At 38.4% G+C, this 22,001-nt stretch overlaps 1 protein-coding gene across 1 annotated transcript; it reads right to left on the bottom strand.

Moving 5' to 3' along the window:
- Positions 1-4,266: 4,266 nt before the first annotated feature.
- Positions 4,267-7,785, bottom strand: NPVF (neuropeptide VF precursor). Its single transcript, XM_005024271.6, has 3 exons — positions 7,589-7,785; positions 5,472-5,844; positions 4,267-4,571 (listed from the first exon to the last, which is right to left on the bottom strand). The coding sequence occupies exons 1-3, from the start codon at positions 7,727-7,729 to the stop codon at positions 4,564-4,566; spliced, it is 522 nt and encodes a 173-aa protein (XP_005024328.3). The 5' UTR covers positions 7,730-7,785; the 3' UTR covers positions 4,267-4,563.
- Positions 7,786-22,001: the final 14,216 nt, after the last annotated feature.

The raw sequence follows: 22,001 nt of genomic DNA, 5'->3' as shown, positions 1-22,001 counted from the left end.
TTGCATCAGAACTGGATATATCAATAGGTTGGGTTTCCAACTCAGGCAAAAGCTTATTCAGGAGCTACTGTCAGGCTGCTTCCAAAACCAGAATGGCCTTACTGGTCAAGACAGAAGTTTCTCTCAGCCATGCAATGTATCTCTGGCAGAAACCTGTGGCAGATATCGGCAGTGCACAGCATTCCATGACAATGAAGTCCATCATATTTGTGTTCTGTTTGCAAAAGCTCTTCCTTTAGTTTAGGTTAAAGCTTCTCACTCATAATTTCTTTCAATTCACTTATTTCTTGTGTTGTCAGAAATAAAAAAAATAATAATTTTCTATTCTTCTATGTATGAGTCATGATTTTATAGGACTTTATTTTTTCCCGTCAATCATTTATTTCACTGCCCAAAAAGTAGTGGTCTATGTAGCTCTTTCTGTAATTTTGATCATTTTTGTCATGCCATGGGCATTCTATGGCCATACGACTGAACTTCTAGCTAATTACTTCATAGGATTCATATGCACAGATATGAAAAGAAGAAAAAAAATATTTTACACTGCCCATGGTTTTTTGATTTAAAACACACATAAGGATCCTGTAAGCCTCTTTTCCCCTTGCTAATGGTACAGATTTTTTTCATAAATATTCTGAGGCACCTCTATAGTTCACATCCTCAGGTGAGCAGCACAAGTGCAAATTGGCTATCTATGGATGCCCACACATCTATGCTAGATATAATTTAATGTCTGTCAATAGTGAAAACATTTCCAACTCCTGTTAATGGTTACTTTTCAAGAGGGGGTAATTTTCAAAATGTCTTGTTCAGTGGCTGGAAATTTCTAGTAGCCTGTCATTTTGTAAGCACTTGGATCAAGGCCATCACACTTGTCATCTTTTGAAGAAAACGCAGTGGGCAGTTGCAAAAGTAGTTGAAGCGAAACTAAGATTGAAAAATTGCCTGTGTTAAGCTCAACCTTCCCCTTTCCTTTGGATTGCCACTGGTGATTATAGGTCAATGCAAGCTGAGCTAGCTAAAAACAAAACACAGGGGATTTTGTAGGGTTAGTTTCCATCCATGCAGTTTCATGATGGCTAATACTGGCATTAGAGATGTGGCAGGATATTATGGTCACAGGGTGGAGAGACACAGGGCTGCTCCTACCGCCAAGAGCCTGCAGTCAGAGCCGTTCAAACTGATCATGTACCTGCGTGCCAGATTCTTAGTATAAAGACAAAAATGGTCTCAGTTCCACTGACCAGCCTAGCCTGGCTCCTTAGGTCTTTGGAAATGCAAGAGACTGATTTCCTGCCTCTGTGAAGGAAAATTGACAGAGAAATAGGAGTTTGTAATGCCAGATGCCCAAGTCTTCAGCTCCTTCTGAGAGTAAAACAGTGTCTCTTTACATCCCACTACATCTGTCCAAATGATTTATTGCAATTAACCGCATGATGAGCCCTCAGACTTTTAAATTAATCAGTAGATTGTCAGCTGTCCTCTCTATAAGCTTAAGTCAGAATCTAAAATAAGCCCGGTGTTGTTTTTGCATGGAGGCTTTAATAACAGACATAAATATTGTGTGTATGGCAGGGAAGGCTGGGAGCTCCTGAACCCTACTAGAATTCATGCCGGTAAGCCTTGATAGTCTGTCACTTGATTTACTTTAGTCCTTTCCTTGCTTTTTCCCAATTCATGAATAATATCTGTATTTGGATAATAAATAATCTGGTGAGTAATAGCTATAGCAATGTATGTTGCCTGTTGTACCCCTTTGCTTCCCATTGCACTATCCAGTGATTGTTTTCTTGGCTCACATGCTCTCAAACCAAACAGAAATTTTGCACAGCGTAGCATAATTCCTCCTTTATGTACTTTTCACCTAGCTCTTCCTCTGCTGAGGGAAAATAAATCAACAGCCATCTCCTGTGTCCATGCTGTGCAGCTTGCAATAAGAGGGCAACCTAATTGTACTTGCTGCTGGGCCAATGTTTGGGCTTCTGCTTTCATCCCATAGCAGCCATCATTAATGCCAGTTGACGTGTACCCCTTCCCTGTTGCTAGGTGATATGTGCCTTAAAAAAGCAGCTCCCATTGCTGCTCAGGGATTCTCACAAATCTTGTTTGCTCTCAGTTCGCGTGATATGCAGTGAGGTTTGCAGGACCAGAACACAAAGTTCAGGGAATTTCCTTCTGCTGTTCATTTGTCTGTAAATCACTAAGAAATTCCAGTTTTCTTGATTACAGAAAGAATAATGTCCTGTCCTGGTGGCAGGCAATAACAAAACTTCTGCTTCATAGGCTGGGGCCTGGATTTTCACCCATACAGACGATGTGTTAACCAGTATCCTTCAGCATGGACCTGGCAGCAGCGCCCAAGTGTCAACGTGTCATGCTGCAAAACTGATGTTTCACCAATACTCATTGAGACTCTCTCACTGAGACTCAGAGACAAGCCTAAAGATTGGTTTGGGCCTCTACTTTCAAAAGGCTCAATTCCTTTCATAATCTTGTTGGTTCTCCCTCTCTCTTTGATGTTTCAAGTCTGCATGAATATTGAGACTAGATATTCTCAGGACTGCAGTTTCAGTAATTTGGATTGAATTAGATTAATCAGCCACCAGTTGATTAGTATTGTCTTTCAGATAGCTGTAATAAATTTGTAGAGGAATAGCAGAGCTCAGGCTCTGTCCCAACTATGAATTTATCTGATAAAAAGTGTCAATTTGATCACTTTTTTTTTTTTTTTCTTTTTTTTTTTTTGTGGGGGGGGGGGGAGAGGTGTCTTCTAAAGATATGTGGAATGTAAGGATATCTAGTTACTGGTTATGCAGCATAAAAGGCTGGAGAAGTAATAAATTAAACTCTCAGTATCCAAACCCTGAGGAAGAGGAGATAACAAAACAGTAACAAAGAGCAGAACTTTTAGATCATTGATGGATGGGGCCTTAAAGAACCACTCAACGCCTCGTGGAGGTTCAGCCAGAGCCTTGTAGCTGGTTATCATGGATCTCATGGGAAAAAGCAAACTTAAGATGGGGTTTCTGAAAGGGCTTCTGGGATCACATAAAACTTACTAGGGGATGTTTTAAAGGGATGTGGGAAAGTGATGAACTTATTTGGGGATGGTTTAGGGGAGAGCCAAAGACAGTCAAGGGGAGGGGTCAAGATAGATGGGGGAAGAACATGCGTGGGAAAACGGAGAAGAGGGAGGATAAAGGAATTTGGCTTCATGCAAGCAATCTACTGTGCTTGTCTGGTCATGTCATCTCTTGTGCCTGATTGTCGTTGTTTGTCCTATCCTCCTGTTAATATCTGTATGTTTTCCTGTATGAATGTGCTCATGGACACCGGAGGGACCAGGGGTCTGTGAACTAGTTGCTGGAGCGACCACAGGTCTGGAACAGCTGCTGGAGGGAGATTCTGTTCACAGATCTGCTAGGAAGCACTGAGTTTGATTAACCTATGAGTACGAACAGGATCAGGCCATTTGTAAGTTTGTGTGAGTCCTGTTGGTGTGTGTGTGGTGTCTGTAAAGGCATCGCTGTCTGGTCTGTTGGTAGTCAGCTGTGGCTGTATATACTGTGTGTACGTGTTCTGCGTTTTCTTGGGGATGCCCAGTGCCACCACTGGCTGGACCTGACATCAGGTTAGTGAGGCTTCTGGGGACTAAAAGGAAGAATCCCATAAATCTTGGGTGTACTCCAACAGATTTGACTTCCCTTTAATGGGTATGAATTCAGTTTCTTTTCAAAACTTACTGGAAACTTACTGAAATTTTGGAGGAAGCCTAAAGAAACAATATTCCACTTAGAAGAGAATGTTTTGATAAGAAATATGAAATGGAAATATGAGCTTATAATGGAGGAGCCCCTTCTGCATGTGTATCTGGTAACTGTAATGTTGTTCACATTAATAGAGGAATCAGGACACCCACAGGGCAGATCTTGTAGGTCATTAGGGAGGACATTATCTCACATATAAAAAACAAGGTAATTGCATTACAGTATGACTTTGGTTAGATGTTATTCCTCTGTGGGGGTCCAAGAAGCTTGTTTTTTTCCTGACTAGTCGCCTTTCAGATTTATATCTTGCAGGACTCATAAACAACAGGAAAAGTGCTTTCTCTACATTTCACTTGATTTTCTTCAGCTACATAAGACAAAAAGGTACCGGTGGTTTTGGTCCTGCATCTGTTTGTTATTCACACGGTAGGATTCTTTTTATTTGTACCATGCTTCTTTATTTTTACTATGTTTCTTTAATTTTGTTTAAAATGCTTTCTGTTATACAGCGATTGTTTTGAAATTAGTTTTTACAACCAACAAGATATCAGTTGCACAGAAGTAAATAGAATTTATACTGTACTGCCACTGAAGTAAACTAGTACAACACTCACTACAATCATTCCCTTATACATCAATCATTTATACAGAATACATACATTATAACATGAAGACAGGTTTGCATTTCAGTTCTCATATATGTTTTCTTCTTATGACCTTTAGTTTTGGATACACATTGCATCTTCTCCAAGTCTTTCACTTTCACTCTTCTGATTCCAATATTAATGTATCAAATTCATATCCCTAAAAATATCAGAAAAATAAAACAAAATCTATAATAGTCAGGTTAGATGGTGAGTAAAGAATAAAAGAAATCCAATTAAATAGGAAAGAATATTGGCTTCTGATAGATCAGGCATCTTTCCTGGCCTAAACTTCCACTTTATGCATATGGCAGATGCAAGTCAGGGGTAGCCAACTGAAACATGGTTCCAAAACAAATAGGCAGTTCAGATTTAAAACAGTGGATATGAGAAGAAGGACTGTTATTGACGAACTGTTTAAAATTATTCTTAGAAAGGACAGGAAATATTTTTCCTAACTTGAAAAAAAAAATTTGAGACATCAAAAAAACTTCTCATCTTAACTTGGAATGAAAAATCAAAATCTGAAACATTACCTCAGAAAGACAATCTGAAAAAAAAATAGGTCTGGATCAGGAAAAAAAAAGTTGTTCTGACCATTTCAAAAAGCTGCAATGGAGTTTTGAATTTATTTTTTTTTTTTTTACTCTAATTTGCATAAATTTAGAAAATGAAAGAGTAATTTTTAGGTAATTTTCTTTGGTCATTTTATAGTGCTGAAATGGGATATTTTAATGATGCTGAACCTTTTTCACCAAAGCTTTAAACTTTTCAAAATGAAACCTGATCTAAAAAAGCGTTGCCAAACCTAATCTCATATGAGCTTTTTGGCTTTGACTATTTGGCACTTTCTCATTAACAAAGATTTCATAGAGATTCTCTGCTAGTTCTTGTGATGAGGCTTTTTGATTTCATGAACTGCAAATCTTTCTTTTGGCAAATTGGTCTCATATTGAAATGTTTAGAGAATATTCCTTGAGGAAGGCTGGTTGTGTTTGATCATTATTAACTTGTGATTTAATAATTTTAATACATGGCTTGAATACTTGCTTATTGTTACCTGGTTCAGATTCCTGGACACCTTGAGACAGACTGACAGGCAGTGACTTCCCAAATCTCTGTGGCAAATTTAGAAGTGATTGAATGGAACTTCTAACAAGTGGAGATCTCCCAAGCCTCTGTGATAAATTTGGAGCATGCCTAGGTAGATTCCCTCCAAAAGCTCTTCCAAATCTCAGAGGCATATTAGCAATTGGTTTAATGCTTCTTTCTTCTGGATAGTTTCTTCCAAACCTAAGAGGTAAATTAGCAACTGAATTTGGCACTTTGTTTAATGTAGGAGTGTTCATTTTAATGATGTTTTTTGATCCCCAGTCTTTCATTTCTTCAAAATTCAGGCTCCTCTGTTTTTCTTCCAAGGCATTGTCTTTAATCTGAAGAAAAAATAAAAATGATACTAACATCTGTATAGCGTATTATTTCAGCTACTAGTCAGACAAAGGATTCATTTTATCATCTCTCTGGAAAGCTTCTGTGTATCATTCTTTTTTTCTGTTATCTAATGCTTTCTAGCCATATTTGCTGAACTCCATTCTAGTGTGGATTACTTCATTTGGAGACATTGTCCTGCATACCTTTTCAGTCCTCTGACTGCAAGAGCACATCAGCTTCTGCAACTGTTCAAATGGAGTCAATTGGAAATATTTCTGGGCATAGGTGTTGTTAACTCTGCCATCAGTTTTGTGTGGACAGGTATTGTTGTCATGTCCACATTTGCTAATATCACTGTCTGAAGGAGAAGAAGATCTTGGGTAGAAGATGCTGGCTATATTTAGTGACTTGATACAGATACAACCTCTTACTCATCTGGTCCAGATGAACAGGAAGATGGGCCAAGCCACCTGGAGGTGTGTCTCATTTCTTCCTAAGCACTGCTAAACATGCTAATGGGCTAACAGCCAGCAAAACAAATGGAAAGTATATGGGTCAAGTCCATCTCAAACCTCTTCCGGCCTTGTAGCACAGAGGTTGTCCTGAACTTTAAGTTGCTTTAACCCTCCACTAGCATACAAGATACATGAGTTGCTCCTGGGCTGTCAGAGCCAACCAGCACAAAATCTAACTTCTGTGGCTACAGTAAAGAACTGAGCTCAGTATGTTACTTGTCTTATGATGTAAAGTGCAGCTTTTACCTGCAAAATAACTATATCAACCTGACCCTTTCTTATATATCATATTCTTTCCCTGGGTGTATTGAAAATCACTCATTCTGATTTTTGTGACAAAAATAAATTTCTCTGCCTTAGCAGCAAACGTACAAATATGATTTTCTACTTCAATTAAAGTAGTAGCACAATTAGTAGCACAAATGCTACTAATCCTAATTTCAGTTTCTTATCCACATTTGGTGGTTTCCCCACCACCAAGGAATGAACCATTCTAGTTCATACTTCATGATTAAAATGTCAAATAAACTATGCCTCTGATTGCACCTGTGAACCTGAAGAGAGATCTGAAGACCAGGAGATTTCACTAAAATAATTAAAGGTGTATTTTGCTTTGAGGGATCTTTATTACACCAATGACAATAAGACAAAAAGAGAAGTTGGCTCTCACTTCCCAGGGAGTATTTGCAGGGCAGACAAGAAAAAAAAATACAGATGAGCTGTGCAAATTTGATTTGGCATCCATTGAGATATAATAAATGTGCAACCCTGCAAAGATATTTTTATAGTCAATTTCCAGAGCAGAATTTAGGAACATTAACTATATTAGATTTATAATGTTCTCTGTTTATCATTATTCTTTGAGTATTACAAGCATGCCTTTATTAATTCTGGATTAATAATGTATTTGTTATATTATGTGCATAAAATGCCTGACAGGAATGTTAATTGAGGCCCCACTGTGTAAGTAAGAAACATTTCAGAAAAAAGTCTCAACCTAATCGCAAGGCTGTATTGCAAGAAAATTGAAACACGAATTGATTTACACAGTGTGTGTGTCAGAGCAAATGAATTTCCTGAAAATTTTCTCAACAAGCCTCTTTCATACTGCTAGTGCTGTAATGTCAAATAGTGTGCTATGAGGTTAGGAGAGCCATTGTCAAAAAATTCAAAGTACTCAAGATTTGACCCACAGTTCCCCCAAATACTCTCTTAGTAATACAAATCTTACCTTGTAATATTTATCATCATCATCTTCTCTGCTCTGCAGACTGGACTTCATCAGTTCATCTAGGCACATACTATTCGATGTTAGAAGGACCACTGTAACTAAAGCAAGTAGAATAAACTTCTGGGTTGAAATGACTTCCATTTTTTCTCAAATTGAGCTCAGTTAGAAAGCTCAGAATCTGTACAGAAAAGCAAACTGCCATCATTTTATATCATCAGTAAACAAAAAGACATCATTTCCTATGACATCAATCTCAAAAGCTTCAATCCTTAATATTAATTAATGAAGTAATTTGAATATATTTGAAGAATGTTGGGAATTTTTTTGTGTGAACCTTTTTAATCAACATAGCTACTTGTTAGGGACACGCTGACTTTACAATTATTTTCTTTGCATGAAATATGTCTTAATTAGCTAAATTTGAGAGCCATGACAGGAGAGACTTAAAACAGCCACAATGTTCTATCTCTATTTGTAGACAAAAACACCTTCTTTCTTTTGTTTCAGTGTCCTCAGAAAGACTATGAAAAGAAGCTTTCTCCATGTATGCATTCTTCTGCTTCAGTGGTCCTTTTGGAACATATAATTCTCATTTTTAGATGTGTACAACGGGGGGCATTTGGCCCATTGAAAACAAGTGCTATATATTGACGTAGTTGATAAGGTTATATAATCATCAAATTACAGACTATCCTGAGTTGGAAGGGACCCACAAGGATCATCAGGTCCAACTCCTGGGTCTGCACAGGACCACCCAAAAATCAGGCCATATGTCTGAGAGCATTGTCCAAATGCTTCCTGAACTCCAGCAGGCTCGGTGCCATGACCACTGCCTTGGGGAGCCTGTCCCAGTGCCCGACCACCCTCTGGGTGCAGAGCCTTTCTTAACACCCAGCCTGACCCTCCCCTGTCCCAGCTCCATGTCGTTCCCTCGGGTCCTGTCGCCGTCCCCAGAGAGCAGAGCCTCTCATCCTCCAGTCTGTACGTATAACCAGGGTAGCCCCTTCCCAAGTGCAGAATCTGGCAGTTTTCTTATTATACTTCATGTTGTTGGTGATTGCCCAGCCCTCTAATTTGTCAAGAACTCTCTGCAAGGCCTCTCCACCCTTGACAGAGTATCCCAAGAGAGACATAAGAGACATTACACATGAATGAGATCTAGTGATATATATATAGTGTCTCTGCTCTAAATTAAACATGTTAATTTGCATTCAAACTGAATTAGGAATGTGTATTTAAAACCCTGTCCATCACTTAAGGTTTTAGAAATTTCAAAGTTTTTATTAGATTTATATTCTTAGGGCAAAATTTCCAACAGTAGTTTTTAAAAGGGCATCTGTCACTTTGCTGCACGCAGTGAAGGCACTGGATTGCCTGTGCATGCTCTATCCCAGAAGGTGATTCAGGCTCCATGTTAAATGAAGGCTCCATGTTAAATGAAATTAAGGCGCATACTGAGTTGATTGCTAGATAGGCTGGTGAGCCAAGCTGCCATAAGAAAGCATGTTGTGTTGCTCTTCCATTTGTTATTCTTAAATTCTTAAAAACTGCCTAAATCTCATATGCTAATACTTAAAATCAGCTGCATAATGAGAAATCTGCTCATGATAAATATTCATGCTGGAAAACTGGACTCTAGACAAGTTGATAGCATTTACTGCACTGTAAAGCTGAAGCATTTGTGAATAACCTCATTTTAGAATTAAGTTGGCTGTTTTCATGGGTTTAAAGCTGTGTGACATGCATGGAGTAATTTCTGTTTTAGCTTCTCTGAGGCTAAGATCCTAGAGGCCTTAAACTGCTTTGTATTAGAGCTAAAAAGATACTCAAACCTCCCTTCGGACCGCAGGTCAAGTGTTGGAAACTTCTCTGACATGACTGTTACTGTAATTTGACCGACATAACAGGAAACACTAACCATACCTCCTAAACTCTGTACTAGAACCACTTAAAGTGAAAAAAAAATAAAAAAATTCCAAGGACTGATCTTCTTAGGAGAAATGACATCTTTTCCTTTCCCACACTTTAATCCTTATCCAATAGCAATCCTTATCCAAAATACAAGGAACAGTAAACTCCTCCTGTTACTGGGGAACATCTAGGGTAGGATGACAATCAAAAGTGTTGGGTGTGTCTCCGTGAAGATAATAAGAGTAAGCAGTTTTAGAGGGAATTTGAAACCTTCTTGGGAAGAGGATATATCTTCTGGACATATTCCTTGTGCAACCTGCTTGAGGTGGTCCTGCTTGAGTAGGAGCATTAGACCTGATGACCTACAGAGGTTCCTTCCAACCTCAATCGTTCTGTGATTCTGTGATAACATGATGGGGCTTGGGACATGCTACACAATGCCTACTACCAGACTTTTTTACTTTCTAGTGAAGCATCTGGCATGTTACCATGAGAGAGCAGTAAACAATGGACCAGACAGACTGTGTGACTGGTTTTACCTGGTAATTCCTGTGAAATGCTTCTCTTTCAGCTTGGCTTCAGTGCTAGTCCACCTGCCATAATTTTCATGTTTGTTCCAGATAAATGGTGTGCCTGCATTTCCTCTCTTGTGTTCTCTCTGAATTCTGAGGGATGAGTTCAGGAATCAGGAATAATCCCATCCCTAAGATAGGACCACTAGACTTCCAGACACTATAGTTTGCTGTGTCACCCATTCCTCCAGTAGGACTGAGACTACAGAATGAACCAGATGACAGTGGGAGCCAGAAGGGGTAACATCTGGAAGCATAACTGTGTGAGGTGAGTTGTGTGTGAGGACCTGTCCAGGTGCTTTGCTACCAGTATCTGTGGTGAACCTGCCTGACACCGTATGTGGGGAAATATCCCCTTTCCCAGGGGAGAGGGAAATACCATTAACAGAGCTAGAAGTGAAAAGGAAGCAGGTTTTCTCAGGTGGAGAAGGTGTGAAAGATTCTGCCCATTTCTTATGTAGCAGGAGGCCATTAAATTGTTAAAACATGAGAATGTTATTAGTAAGCTAATTAGGAGCTTATGTGAGAAAAGAGTACATTTTAATTAGTCACTGGCTTTTGTGTTCAGTGTTCCCTTGTTGTTAGAGACATTATTTGCATTCATTTCCTCTTTGTTTCTTTGCTGTATGTAATCCTTCTGGCCCTGGCTGACAGCAGAAAATGTTGGGTTCAAAGATCTGGGACTTCTTTCAGAAAACTTGGAAAAAATGGAGTATGATGAGAAACCAAACACAGTTCTGCACAGGGGCAATATTCCCCTTGCATTCTCCAAGCCTATTGTACAAGATGTTGTTTTGGAGTGTGGTGTGCTAGATGGAGGGAGAAGGATACTGGACCAGTAATGATTCATTAAGTGTAGTTGTATGTGGGTACATAAAAAAATTTATGTAGGAAGTAAGAAAGCATCATATGCCCTCAGAGTTCCTTGGTGATAGCCCTCTCTCTCAGAGTAAGCGACCTCTTCTGTTTGGAAAATCACATATATTCTAGGGGTGGGGAAATGAAGTTTTGGGGGTGCCTGAATTATTTCCAAATCCAGGCCAAATTCATTGGAAAACAGAGGAAATAAAAGGAAGATAATACCTTAAAAGGAGCCCATGTCCTCTTAGTGCTCTGGCAGGTCAGGTGCAGCAGTTGTCTCTTTTCACCAAGGCTGAGTGTGGTGGGTTCCTGACTCTCTGGAGCCTCATGTTATGGGGCTTCCATCTGTGGGAACAGATGGATTTTCCAAATTCCTTTTTTTAATGGTAACAATAAAAACAATAATGCATGCAATTCCTGTGCTAATATCTATTGAACATGTGGTCATTTACCATTGGGTTTTCCTTTAACTTGCTACTGGATTATGAACCTCTCTTGATCAATGGTTTTTCAATTAACTGTGTGGGAATATTTGATCACTAAAATAAATGGAATTGGCATGATCCAAAAACTCTTCTGCATTGTTTGGCACAAATACAAATTCCGTTTTCCCTAGACAGAATAGGAAAATTTATTGCTGTTGTCTAAGCTGTATCGGGCTTTCATGACATTCAGTTTGTCTTCTATGTATATTGATTTTCTAAGACAATGTAAAGTGAAGTTTTTCAGGTATTTTGCATGCCAGGCAGTCAAAGAGTTGTATATCCCCTGTACTTTCTCATGGGTTAATTTGCCTTTGATGGCACTATGACAGGAACTCTTTGGAAATTTCAAGTCAAGCAGCTATGATGATTGGTCATTATCTTTCCTGAGGTAGGGATTATCAGGCCCTAGAGCTCAAGTACTGGAAAAGGCAATAGGAGCACTACTCATCATTGTGACTACAAATTCTGCTATGTTTAGACCACTTGCAGTAGTGGCACAAACTGACCAAGCTGACTTGGAGCAGAGGCAGCTGAAGCATACTGGCATGACCTATTAAAATGATTTATTTTGGGAGGGAAAACACATTTGTTGGTGGTAACAAGTGACGTTGAGGAAGAGGTCTGTCTATACTCAAATTGCTCCAGCTTGATCCACAAAAACGTCTGGTTAAGGCATATGGGAATCTCTAGTACTGTTGAAAACAACTTTAGTGTTCCTAGCCTCTTGTCCCAGACTTGTTTTGTCTTGCTATCTTATGTCACTCATCAGCCAAGCTGTTCAGAGGACTTGACCATAACTGAACTTCTGAAAATTCCCCAGACAGTTAAATAGGAATGAGCCCTCCCATCTGCATGTGAAATAAGCCTCACAGGGCTAATTTAAAGAGTTTTCCTACAGGTTCATGTTACAAACTAGGATAAGGTAGTGCTTGCTTCTTTTCTTCTCTCTGTTTAGTGTAGGTGTGGGAAAGAGCATTTATTTTGACTTAGTGGTACAACAGTAATTTTGATCTGGTCTGTGATGAGTTGCTACAGTGGCTTGATGTACATCTACTTTAAAAATTTGACATTAAAATGTAATTAGTAGTAATGGTATGAGTAGCTCAACGTCATAAGCAGCTCAATGTACTGTAAGTTATTTGATTCCAGTGAAAGAACAAGTTTTAATATTGCTCCTTCTGTTTCATGTAATAATATACTGATAAATCCTTATCTATTATTAACAACATATTGTGTGAAAATTGCATGTTATATGACTCATGCCACCAATATGCATCTGCACATTTCCATAATGATAAATCATTCATAATATATTCATTTTGCTGTTATGTATTATGTGACCTATTCTATGGCTCATTTTGAATTAAGAAGATTTAAAAATATATACATTCTTTAATTGGCAAACAATTCAATTCGTTTTTCACCCATTCCTATGGGATGCAATGATGGGTTTGTGCTGGTGTTGCTGTGTTATGCTTCAGTTCTGGCATGCAATAGGAGGTGTATTTGCCCATAATATTTATGGATCTAAGCAGGTAGTCATACCTTCACTGCAGTCAGTATCCTGACATTGTATATGTATACAGGCCTGGTTTCTCCCTCATACTGAGAATAAATATTTCACAGATCAGTGTAACCAGCGAAGCTTGTTTTCCCTTAACTTTGTGTCTGAAGAGTAAACGCTAGTGTGAATTCTCCAAGGTGCAGTAAGGATTAGTTTTACTTCAGGATCCCTGCATGAGCTGCATGTCTGTCCTCTCTTGCCTTGCATGTTATCATGAAGTAGAATTTCAGTGAGACTTCTGCCCTGCCAAATTGAACTTGGCTTCAGATTTGAAAGTTATCAAGGGTCACTGACAGACACACACTTCTGCACAGAGAAACAGATTTGCCTCATTTCATTAGGAAACCAGTACTAAATCAGAAATGACTCTGGTGAAATACCACAGGTGTAAAGACTCAAAATCTGTACAATTACTGTGGGCACAATGATAGTTTCTATCTTTGTTAATGAGGCATTAGTTTAGGTTTGGGGATTTTGCAGGAAAATAGGGGAATTTACTCTTCTATGAAAGCCCCCTTCTTTGTGAAGTATGACTTGGCAAGAAAAAAAAATCCTTTGTGAACCTGCTCTCCCTGATTTGCAGAATCAGACCTTTGATTTTAAACTAGATGTTCAACTTCATGTCGTTCTGAGCTTTCCTGTTAGCTGGGTAGTAGTAGACAAAAGGCAAATGCATTCAAACATCATGGTGCAAATAATCTTATTTTAAGGTAAACCCTTATGAATCATTCTACAGTGTCAGAAGATATTTCGCACTTTGATTAGCTAAATCTGGAATATGAATGTGTAACTTCACATTTTAATGTTTTTATTTTCCTTGAACTTTTGGAGCAGCAGAACAGCATGGGAGAGAGAAAACAATAAAAGGCTTGAGTTATTAGGGTAACAAGCTGAAAACGACTTTATCTTCTTGTTAAAAAAAAAAGGTGTGAACGATAATTTAAGGTTAGACAGGTTCTTCAATTATACATTGGTGTTAGTAATAAAATAAACATGTATTCAAATAGCATTTGGGATATAAATGCGTTCTTCTTTTTTTACTAACTACTCTGCAGAGTATAATACTGTACTTACCAATCTACTACAGTGTGTAGCAGCTCGAGCCCATTCTTGTCTATTAAAAATTAAACTCTTTTACCATACATTATTAAAAGTGCTTTGGTTGGCTGCAAATCAAGAAAGACTTCATAAAGTCTTAGAAGAAAGAGAAATCTGATTAAGTCTATGGTCCACAGGCAGCAATGGAAAGTACATGAGAAAAAATTAAACTATGTCTTAAAAACTCTTTCAAGACTTTAAAAAAATAATTAATAGCTTTTATTCAAGTTAACTATTAACCAAGAGACTTTTAATAGATTTATTATTACAAGTTCCCCCTTTCCTATTGCAGTTTGGAACCTGTGTTAGTTACAGATATAGATGCCCTTACTCCGTATTCTTCCCTTTTTCAGAATGACTTCCCTCCCCACCTCCCCCAGAAATATGGTGCTCATTTAATGGTTCCCCTATGCCTTGTACATAAGCACTGAGGAGCATGAAGATTATACTATATATTATCTGAATTGTGGTTGCAATGTCTGATTTTCACTTTAGGAAAAAATGTAGGCAATTTAGGAGAGAAAAAAAGTTAAAGGAAAACATCCAGTTTCCTGGAGTGAGACACAGGCTGCAAGCATTTTGCTGACAAAGCTGGTGAATAAGAAACTTCAGCTTATTTGAAATAAAGCTTCTCTTTCTTTCATTTTCTTAATGTAGCTTTTCAAAGGGAAAGGAGAGAAAAATCTGTTCTTTTCATCCTCGCTGTTTTATGACAGTTATGTCAGACAGTGTCCTCAGATGGGAAGTAGCATCTCACTGGGAAGTACTGAGCTCTGCATGTCGTGGTGAAGGAGATGACTGTGTCATTACTTAACCTTGAGTTGAGTGTTAGCTGTGAGGTCTGTAACATCTCTTTACATTGTGAAAAAATGACAGGGAAGGTGAAGCAGCACAGCCATCACACTGGGGTCATGATCCATGACTGGGAGTTATTTTTGTTGTTTACATAGAAATATTCATTTACAAACTTAGCTCAGAAGGGCAAGAAGTCTCCATGCCACCACTTTGAACGTGAAGAGAGATGTGATGCACTCATGCTTCATTTCAGGCATGCATCTCCCTGCCTCAGGGCAGGGCTGGGCTCACCTCTGACAAACCAGGACACCAAGAGGCCGTCTGATGCTCTAGAGGCCTGCCAGCTCCTTCTGCTGATAATCAAATAAGATGGAGCCAGAAAAAGTCTTCTGGGCAGACTACTCTTCTTTTCTTTCTCACCTGGGAAAGAAATGAAACCTGCTAGGAACCAGAACGCCATCAAGCAAGCTTCCTGCCAGGGTCCCCAACCAAGAAGAGGGTCAAGGCCTGACTAAGTGAGGCCTGAGGAGAGAGGTACCAACTATTTGAAAACAGACAAGGTTAACAATGCAGAAAGTTGTTCAATTATGGCAGATTTTGTGCAACTTTCTTTGAAACGTGCTGCTGGATACTGCTTGAGATATCATGGTAGGTTAGCTGGAGAGTTTGGCTGCTTTAGCACCAACTCTTTTATGTTCTTGTGAAAAAAGAGTCACTCTTCTCCACTACTTCCTTATTTATTTACTTATTTATTATTTAATGGTCTGTGCATCCCTGTTCATCTGAAATCCAGAAGAGAGATCTTTGTGAAGGTCTGATCCACTGGTCTCTGTGGATCAACAGGTTTCTAATGGGAAAACTGCAAGTGGTAAGGTGCAATGAGTACTGGAGCTCATTCACTGTCTGTTCTGTAGCATTTCAAAACCATCACACAATGTGTCCCAAATTTATGGGTAAAGAACATTTGTCAGTCCTGCTTGGAGTTACCAGTAATGCCCAAAATTTTTGTGATGGGCTGACAATTTCCTGAAGAGTCATGTTCTAATTCTTGATGTATTGGCTTGGGCAGTAGATAAGCAAGTACTGAAGGAAGGTTTAATACCACACCATCTCTCAAATCCTCATCAGATGCCAAGCCACTGATTCTGATAACTTGTGTTCATCATGTTTGCCACTCAGTTCCCTGAACCTTGTGCTGACTTTCTCAGAGACAAAAATCAAGGAGTTTTAGTCCTGGTAGGAAAGGAGCTGTGATGGCAGGTGCTGCATGGTAGGGGAAGCACTAGGAGCAGTGAGAGTTGTGTGTGGGGCCGTGAAGGAATTAGAGCAAGAGGCAGCTGCAGAAAGAGCAGAAGGAGAACAGCAAACCAGGAAAGTCTGTGCAAGGTGTCGATCCTAAGCACAGATCCTCTCTCTATAAAGTGTAAGAACTAAGTAAATTTTGAGTTATAGGGCTATAATTCCATCACTGGATTGTGGTGACTGTATAAGGCCACTTGAGCTTTGCTCTTATAGTTTATGATATCACCACAATCCCTGGGTGGATTTACAGCACTGTAATTTTTTACAATAGTGAGCTGTTTGTTTTTCTATTTACAACAGTACATCACTGGAGATACTGATAACAGTCACCTAGTTCTGTCATGTAGTTCTCTATACTCTTGCATTTGTTTTTGTAGAAAAAATTAAAGCCATTCTTCAGGAACTGGGAGGGGGAAGGGAAGGAAGGGAGGAGGGCGCTACATCTACATCATCTGCCTCTCTTTGTCTCTTTAAAGACTGTTTAATTTAGCAACTATTTGTCCAGACGCAGGAGGGCATAATGATGACCAATTTCACGTTGCAGTATGACAAACAGCTGTATGACTCCCACTTTCGCATATTTTCTTTTCTCTTTCTTTCCCCGTGCCATATATTAATTTCTCAATTAAGGTCCATCTCACCAGTCTGCTGCACAGGATGGGGCCATAAGAGAAGGCTGAGGGGAGGTCAGCATGGTACGTTGCGTGCAGAAACAGGGCTCAGGCTTGACCCCACGCTGAAGCAGTCCCATGGATTTTGGTTCAGAACAGATGGATGTACAGTTAATTTGATTAGTTATGAGTATGGCAGGGAGGTAATCACAGCAAAAGGGGAAGAGCACGGCAGGTAGCTAATTTAAGTGTCATGCTGTAGCCTGCTGCAGCGTCACAGCCATATTCTGCTCTGCAGGTAATTTCACCAATTATTTAGTGCAAATAAACAAATAAGTTGTGTCTAACAATAAACTCAGTTGGACATCCCACTGTACCTTGAGCACTGGGAGAGGGGAGAGCACAAATTTAGCAGCAAATCTGGGGAGCTAGTTATGAGAGTTAAAAGGATTTGAATGGAGAGGGAGGGGATGCCCAGAAGCCTTTGATTTTGATGGAAGTAACCGACCTTGGCACTTAGAAAAACTCATGGTGCCCCTACTTACATCTTTCAGTAAAACCTGCAGTGATTTTACTGCAGGTCAAAAAGTATGTCTGCGGCCAAAAGGAATGGAACCTCTGTCTCCACATGCAGACTAATGGCTGTATAATGGACATGTCTGCAGGCCTGTGATTCTAGATGAACACAAATTATCAGAATGGACTGAGTTATTTTCAGTTCTAATCCAGAAAATTACCACTGCAGTGTGATAAGATTTGTCACATGTAGGAAGTCTTTTGTTTCTTTTCAGTCTCTTTTTTTTCAGTGTGGGATGTGAAGAAATATGATAATAAATCCATCTTGATATATCTCTGCTTTGCCAGGACACCAGAGTCCAGACTTTGGTTTAGAAAAACACAACAACAAATATTTCCCTCCTTAATATTAAATCTATGAATTTTGATCATAATTTGATATATTTAGGCTGTATTTTTAATTAAATAATACCTAAAAGCCTAAGGTGACTAGTCATTAACAGATGGATTTTAGCTAATGCCTTCCCAATCACTGGTCAATCATTTTTTATCAGATTTTTTTTGTGCACTCTCTCCCAGGCTAGGTCATGGTAGTGCCTAAAACAGTACTGTATTTTCTAGATTTTACTTATGTGCAGACTTTGTTGGTAAAATATCTAAATTAGGCTGTTATGCAGTTTAGTTATCATTCTTCTTTTGGTATGCAAAAGAAGTGCTGTATGCAAATAAAAAGAAATAGAAAAGCAACTTTAAAGGATTTATTCAGCATTCTCTCAATTTAACCACACGGGGGCATGAGATATTTATTTAAGAGACCTTTTTCGGCATTGGGAAATACATGAAGATAGGAAGCCTTACTGATAAAAGAGTCAGAACTGTCACTTGCTTGTTAGCTTTTTTGCTTGCCTTCAGAAATACTTAGCAAATAATTATTGCAAATGGCAATAAGATAAAATATAATAAAATACAAAAATACTGTGTGGACATGAGAGAATATTAAAACAGATTTTAAACATCCCCATTAGTTAACTTGGCCTTTAAATATATTTTTATGACACTATTTTGAATTCTAGTGGCTCTGTAAACAAAATCTGAAATCCTCCATATAACCCTACATATCTGACTTAAATAACCTGAACATTTAAATTAAATGAAAAGATGGCAGCTCTGAGATATAATGACCTCAATCTGGAGTAAATTCATTTCATTAATTGCTTAGATGACATTAATTTTTGTCATTCACTTGCAGGATGAGTAATATGCTCTATACATTTAGGCCCAGATCCAGCAAAGCACATAAAATCATAGTTAATGATATTAAATACTGGAATAGTTCTCCTTGAGCACATGCCTTAAACTGAGTACATATTGAAGTGCATTCCAGCACAGAGAAAGTGGCACAATCAAACCTTTAATTAGTTTTAAAATGGAATTCAAAATGCAATGCAATTCTTTGCACTTTACATTGAAAACAATGCATACTATGGGATTCTCCTGGGACAGAGATGACTAAACCTATTTATCCACTTTGGTTTCCAAAGGGAATGAATGCTCATTGTTTTCTGCTGTTATTCTCCCCCAAATTTATAAATTTATTTTGCTCTGTCAACTGGTTTGTTTAAAGCTGAATATTTATATGAATATTTCCAAGTCTGTTATTTTACGCACTTTTTTATTTATAAGATAATTCTTGCATTTTATTGGTATTTAAGAGTGTGGAATATTTTTATTTCTGCTTCTGCAATCTTAAATCAAAGCAAAATGAGCAGCAGTAGCACCATACAAACCATTGTACCTGAAAGTTTCTTTCTTTTCAAAATAAGCTGAAAATCAGGATTTTGTGCTGCACATTTCTGATCCAAATATTTAATGCTCACCCAGCTCAAAGGAGACATAAATTTAGGTCTTTTGTTTTGAGCTATTGTATGCTTTCCACTCTGCAGTTTCTAGCATGTGCCTCTGACATACCAATCTCTATCCAAGCAAGATTACTGCCCACAGGTGAATTCTAACAAGGAGCACTGTCTTCCTGTTCCTCTCAGAGAGAATAAGTTGAGAAAGGCGTTTCTGAATTCAATCTGAACATCACCAAAACCCGGAGTACTTTGTTCTTTGGCTTTGGTATAAACCCATCTTTGTTGTAAATATATTTTTTGCAAGGAGTCAAAATAATGCCCAGATTCGTAGCAGGCAGAGGCAAAATTGTTTCCGAGCATAACGTAGCTGGTATAGCACAGTGAAACTAACTCCTGAACTAGCAGAAAACAACTGTTGGATACTTTTTCCAAAGCTACAAAACCTTCTTATTTCAATACCTATAGATCCAATTTGATTGCTCCAACTATTTCTTCTTGACATCTTGCCTTTTATAAGTGCTCTGTGAAAGCTTGTGGGAAAATCCCTCCTAACAAGCTTTAAAATAACCTGAGACTGTTGCTCCTCTTGCATAACAAAGAAATTCATGTGTCTCCTTGCCATGTTCTTCCTCAGACTTAAAACAGAATTGTATGCGGGGAATTACAACCAGTAAGCAGAGGATGAGCCCATATTGCAGCCTTACTCTGGCAAAATGCCCACTGACACCAAATGTGCAATTTCTGTCCCCAAAGTAAAGTCGTGTAGTAAGTTTGATTGTGTTTCTTCTATTCTCCCTAGTATGTCTGTTCACTGCTAGCAATGAAGTCCTGGCGTGTTTTAATCTCTGAAGCTATCAGTTCATCTATATGCTCCCTGGAATGGATGAGGCAATGAACATGGTGTCAGATACTGTTTTCCCGTAAGTTTTTCTGATCCACTAATGCATCAAATATATTTGAATTTACTATTCACATAACTTTTTATGGAACACTATTAAGCCAATTTGCTTGATAACCACTGTAACCTTTTTAGTAAGTTACAGCACAGTGAGGTCATTATTCCTGGATGTGGTTTGCTGTATCTTATACCACACGCTTTTACCATGACATCCCTGTATGAAAGGGGAGAATGCAGTTTGGTGATTTCGGGTGGTGCTTTTTTTTTTTTTTTTAATATGATTTCTTGTTCATAAATAGAGAACTGATTAGGGAGAATGATTTAATATTGCTTTGCCTCAAAAGCAATGGAATCTTGGGAAAGGATCAAACAGTCCCCTTAAATTGGCTACCACCTTCCTGACTTCATATTGTTTTTAAATGAAACATCTGACACATTCTCCAGCTGGGGTGTTATTTTCTTCCTCTTGACAAAGTGATTCAAAATTCACTGAAAAACAAGCTGAATGGAAGAGAATTTTTTTTTTTTTTTTTCCATAGACATCTGGAGCTTTCTTTCAAGGCTGATGTGATCTTTCATCTGGACAAGAAAGGCTTTGATCCAAACTCTAAGATCCCCCTATCTCCCAGTTAATTGGTGTTAGTGAGGTAGGTTTGACAGTCCCTAACGCAGTCTCTGGAATGCCTTACTCTGTTAAGACCTGTCTTTTGTGGCTCAGTCAGCTCAAAGACATCAGCTTTCTCTTTGTTTGACTTCTGCCCCGCTGGGGATGGTTACAGGTTTTATTTGCTTTCATTATTTTCTCTTGTAAAACCATTGAATGCCAACAAAGGAAAACACTTTCCAAACAGAGGAAAACCCAATCACTTACAGGCTTTGATTGTCACAGAAACTCACATACAATAAGTGAGAGGGAAAGGGGGATTGCATTATAAATTCAGTTCATTTTTAAAGATCTTGCCCACTTTTTATTGTGGTCATGTCTGTTTTCCTGTTATACATTTATTAAATGAAACAATAAAAGAAAGTGTCTTTGCTCCCACCATGTGTACATCAGCTATAGACTGTATATATGAACGTATTGTTCTCTGAAAAAAAAATAAAAATTCTAATTTCTAATTTCTAGAAAAAAAAAATCTAATTCTAAAAAAAAGAAATTTCTAATTTCTTAATCCAATTTTTAATGTGATTAATTTAAACAAAATCTTTGCTCTTCCCTCATGACAGGACACAGGGGAATAAAGAAAATTTTACCTTCTCCACATTGTAGCAGTTGGCACTGTGGGTAATAGTTAGGTAAAGAGAGCTTACTCTGTGGGGCTTTTTCTCCAACTCCTGTGACAAGGGAGACCATACACACTGGATGAACAGAGCCCACATTCAGCTGCACCATTATCAGAATGAGAGATGAGACAGGAAAGAAATACATAAAATTCATTTCCTTTTATGCTTTGGGAGAACTACACAAACCCTTGTCACTTCTCAGCCAGGGCACACTGCAACTCCACATTCCTATACCTACCTAGACTGCAAGGAATGGTACACCAAAGAAGCAAAACCATGCAACACTTAAAATTTCCTCTACCAAGTTTCTACAGCTGAAAAACTGGAAGCTTCATGATCCATCCCTTTTCCAATGGAACTAATTGCTCTTTCTCTCAGACAGCCTAACAATTGCAATTAACCAGTTAAAGCTAGTTATTCTCAATATGCATTTAACTCAAAAACCAACCAACCAACCAAACAAAAAAAACAAACAACAACAAAAAAACACATCTGCTTTTATTCAGAGCTAAAGAAAAAATCATGTGCCTAAAAGTGTATTTTTTTTTCCTACAGCAGTGTTTAGTCTTATAAAATATATTACGCTTTTGCTCAAACCCTGCCCACTTCAATACCATTCCAACTACTACTAAGATACAACTTCACCAGACAATGCAATTG

Source organism: Anas platyrhynchos, chromosome 2 (assembly GCF_047663525.1).
Source record: "Anas platyrhynchos isolate ZD024472 breed Pekin duck chromosome 2, IASCAAS_PekinDuck_T2T, whole genome shotgun sequence".
In the NCBI taxonomy this organism is placed as follows: Eukaryota; Metazoa; Chordata; class Aves; order Anseriformes; family Anatidae; genus Anas; species Anas platyrhynchos.
This window is presented reverse-complemented; position numbering and strand designations above follow the sequence as displayed.

What these genes read in the sequence shown, in the direction of transcription:
- NPVF (XM_005024271.6), bottom strand. Translation starts at nt 7,729, where the DNA reads ATGGAAGTCATTTCAACCCAGAAGTTTATTCTACTTGCTTTAGTTACA. An exon ending in ATGATGATAAATATTACAAG is followed by an intron (nt 5,845 to 7,588) that starts GTAAGATTTGTA and finishes TTTTTTCTTCAG; the next exon opens with ATTAAAGACAATGCCTTGGA.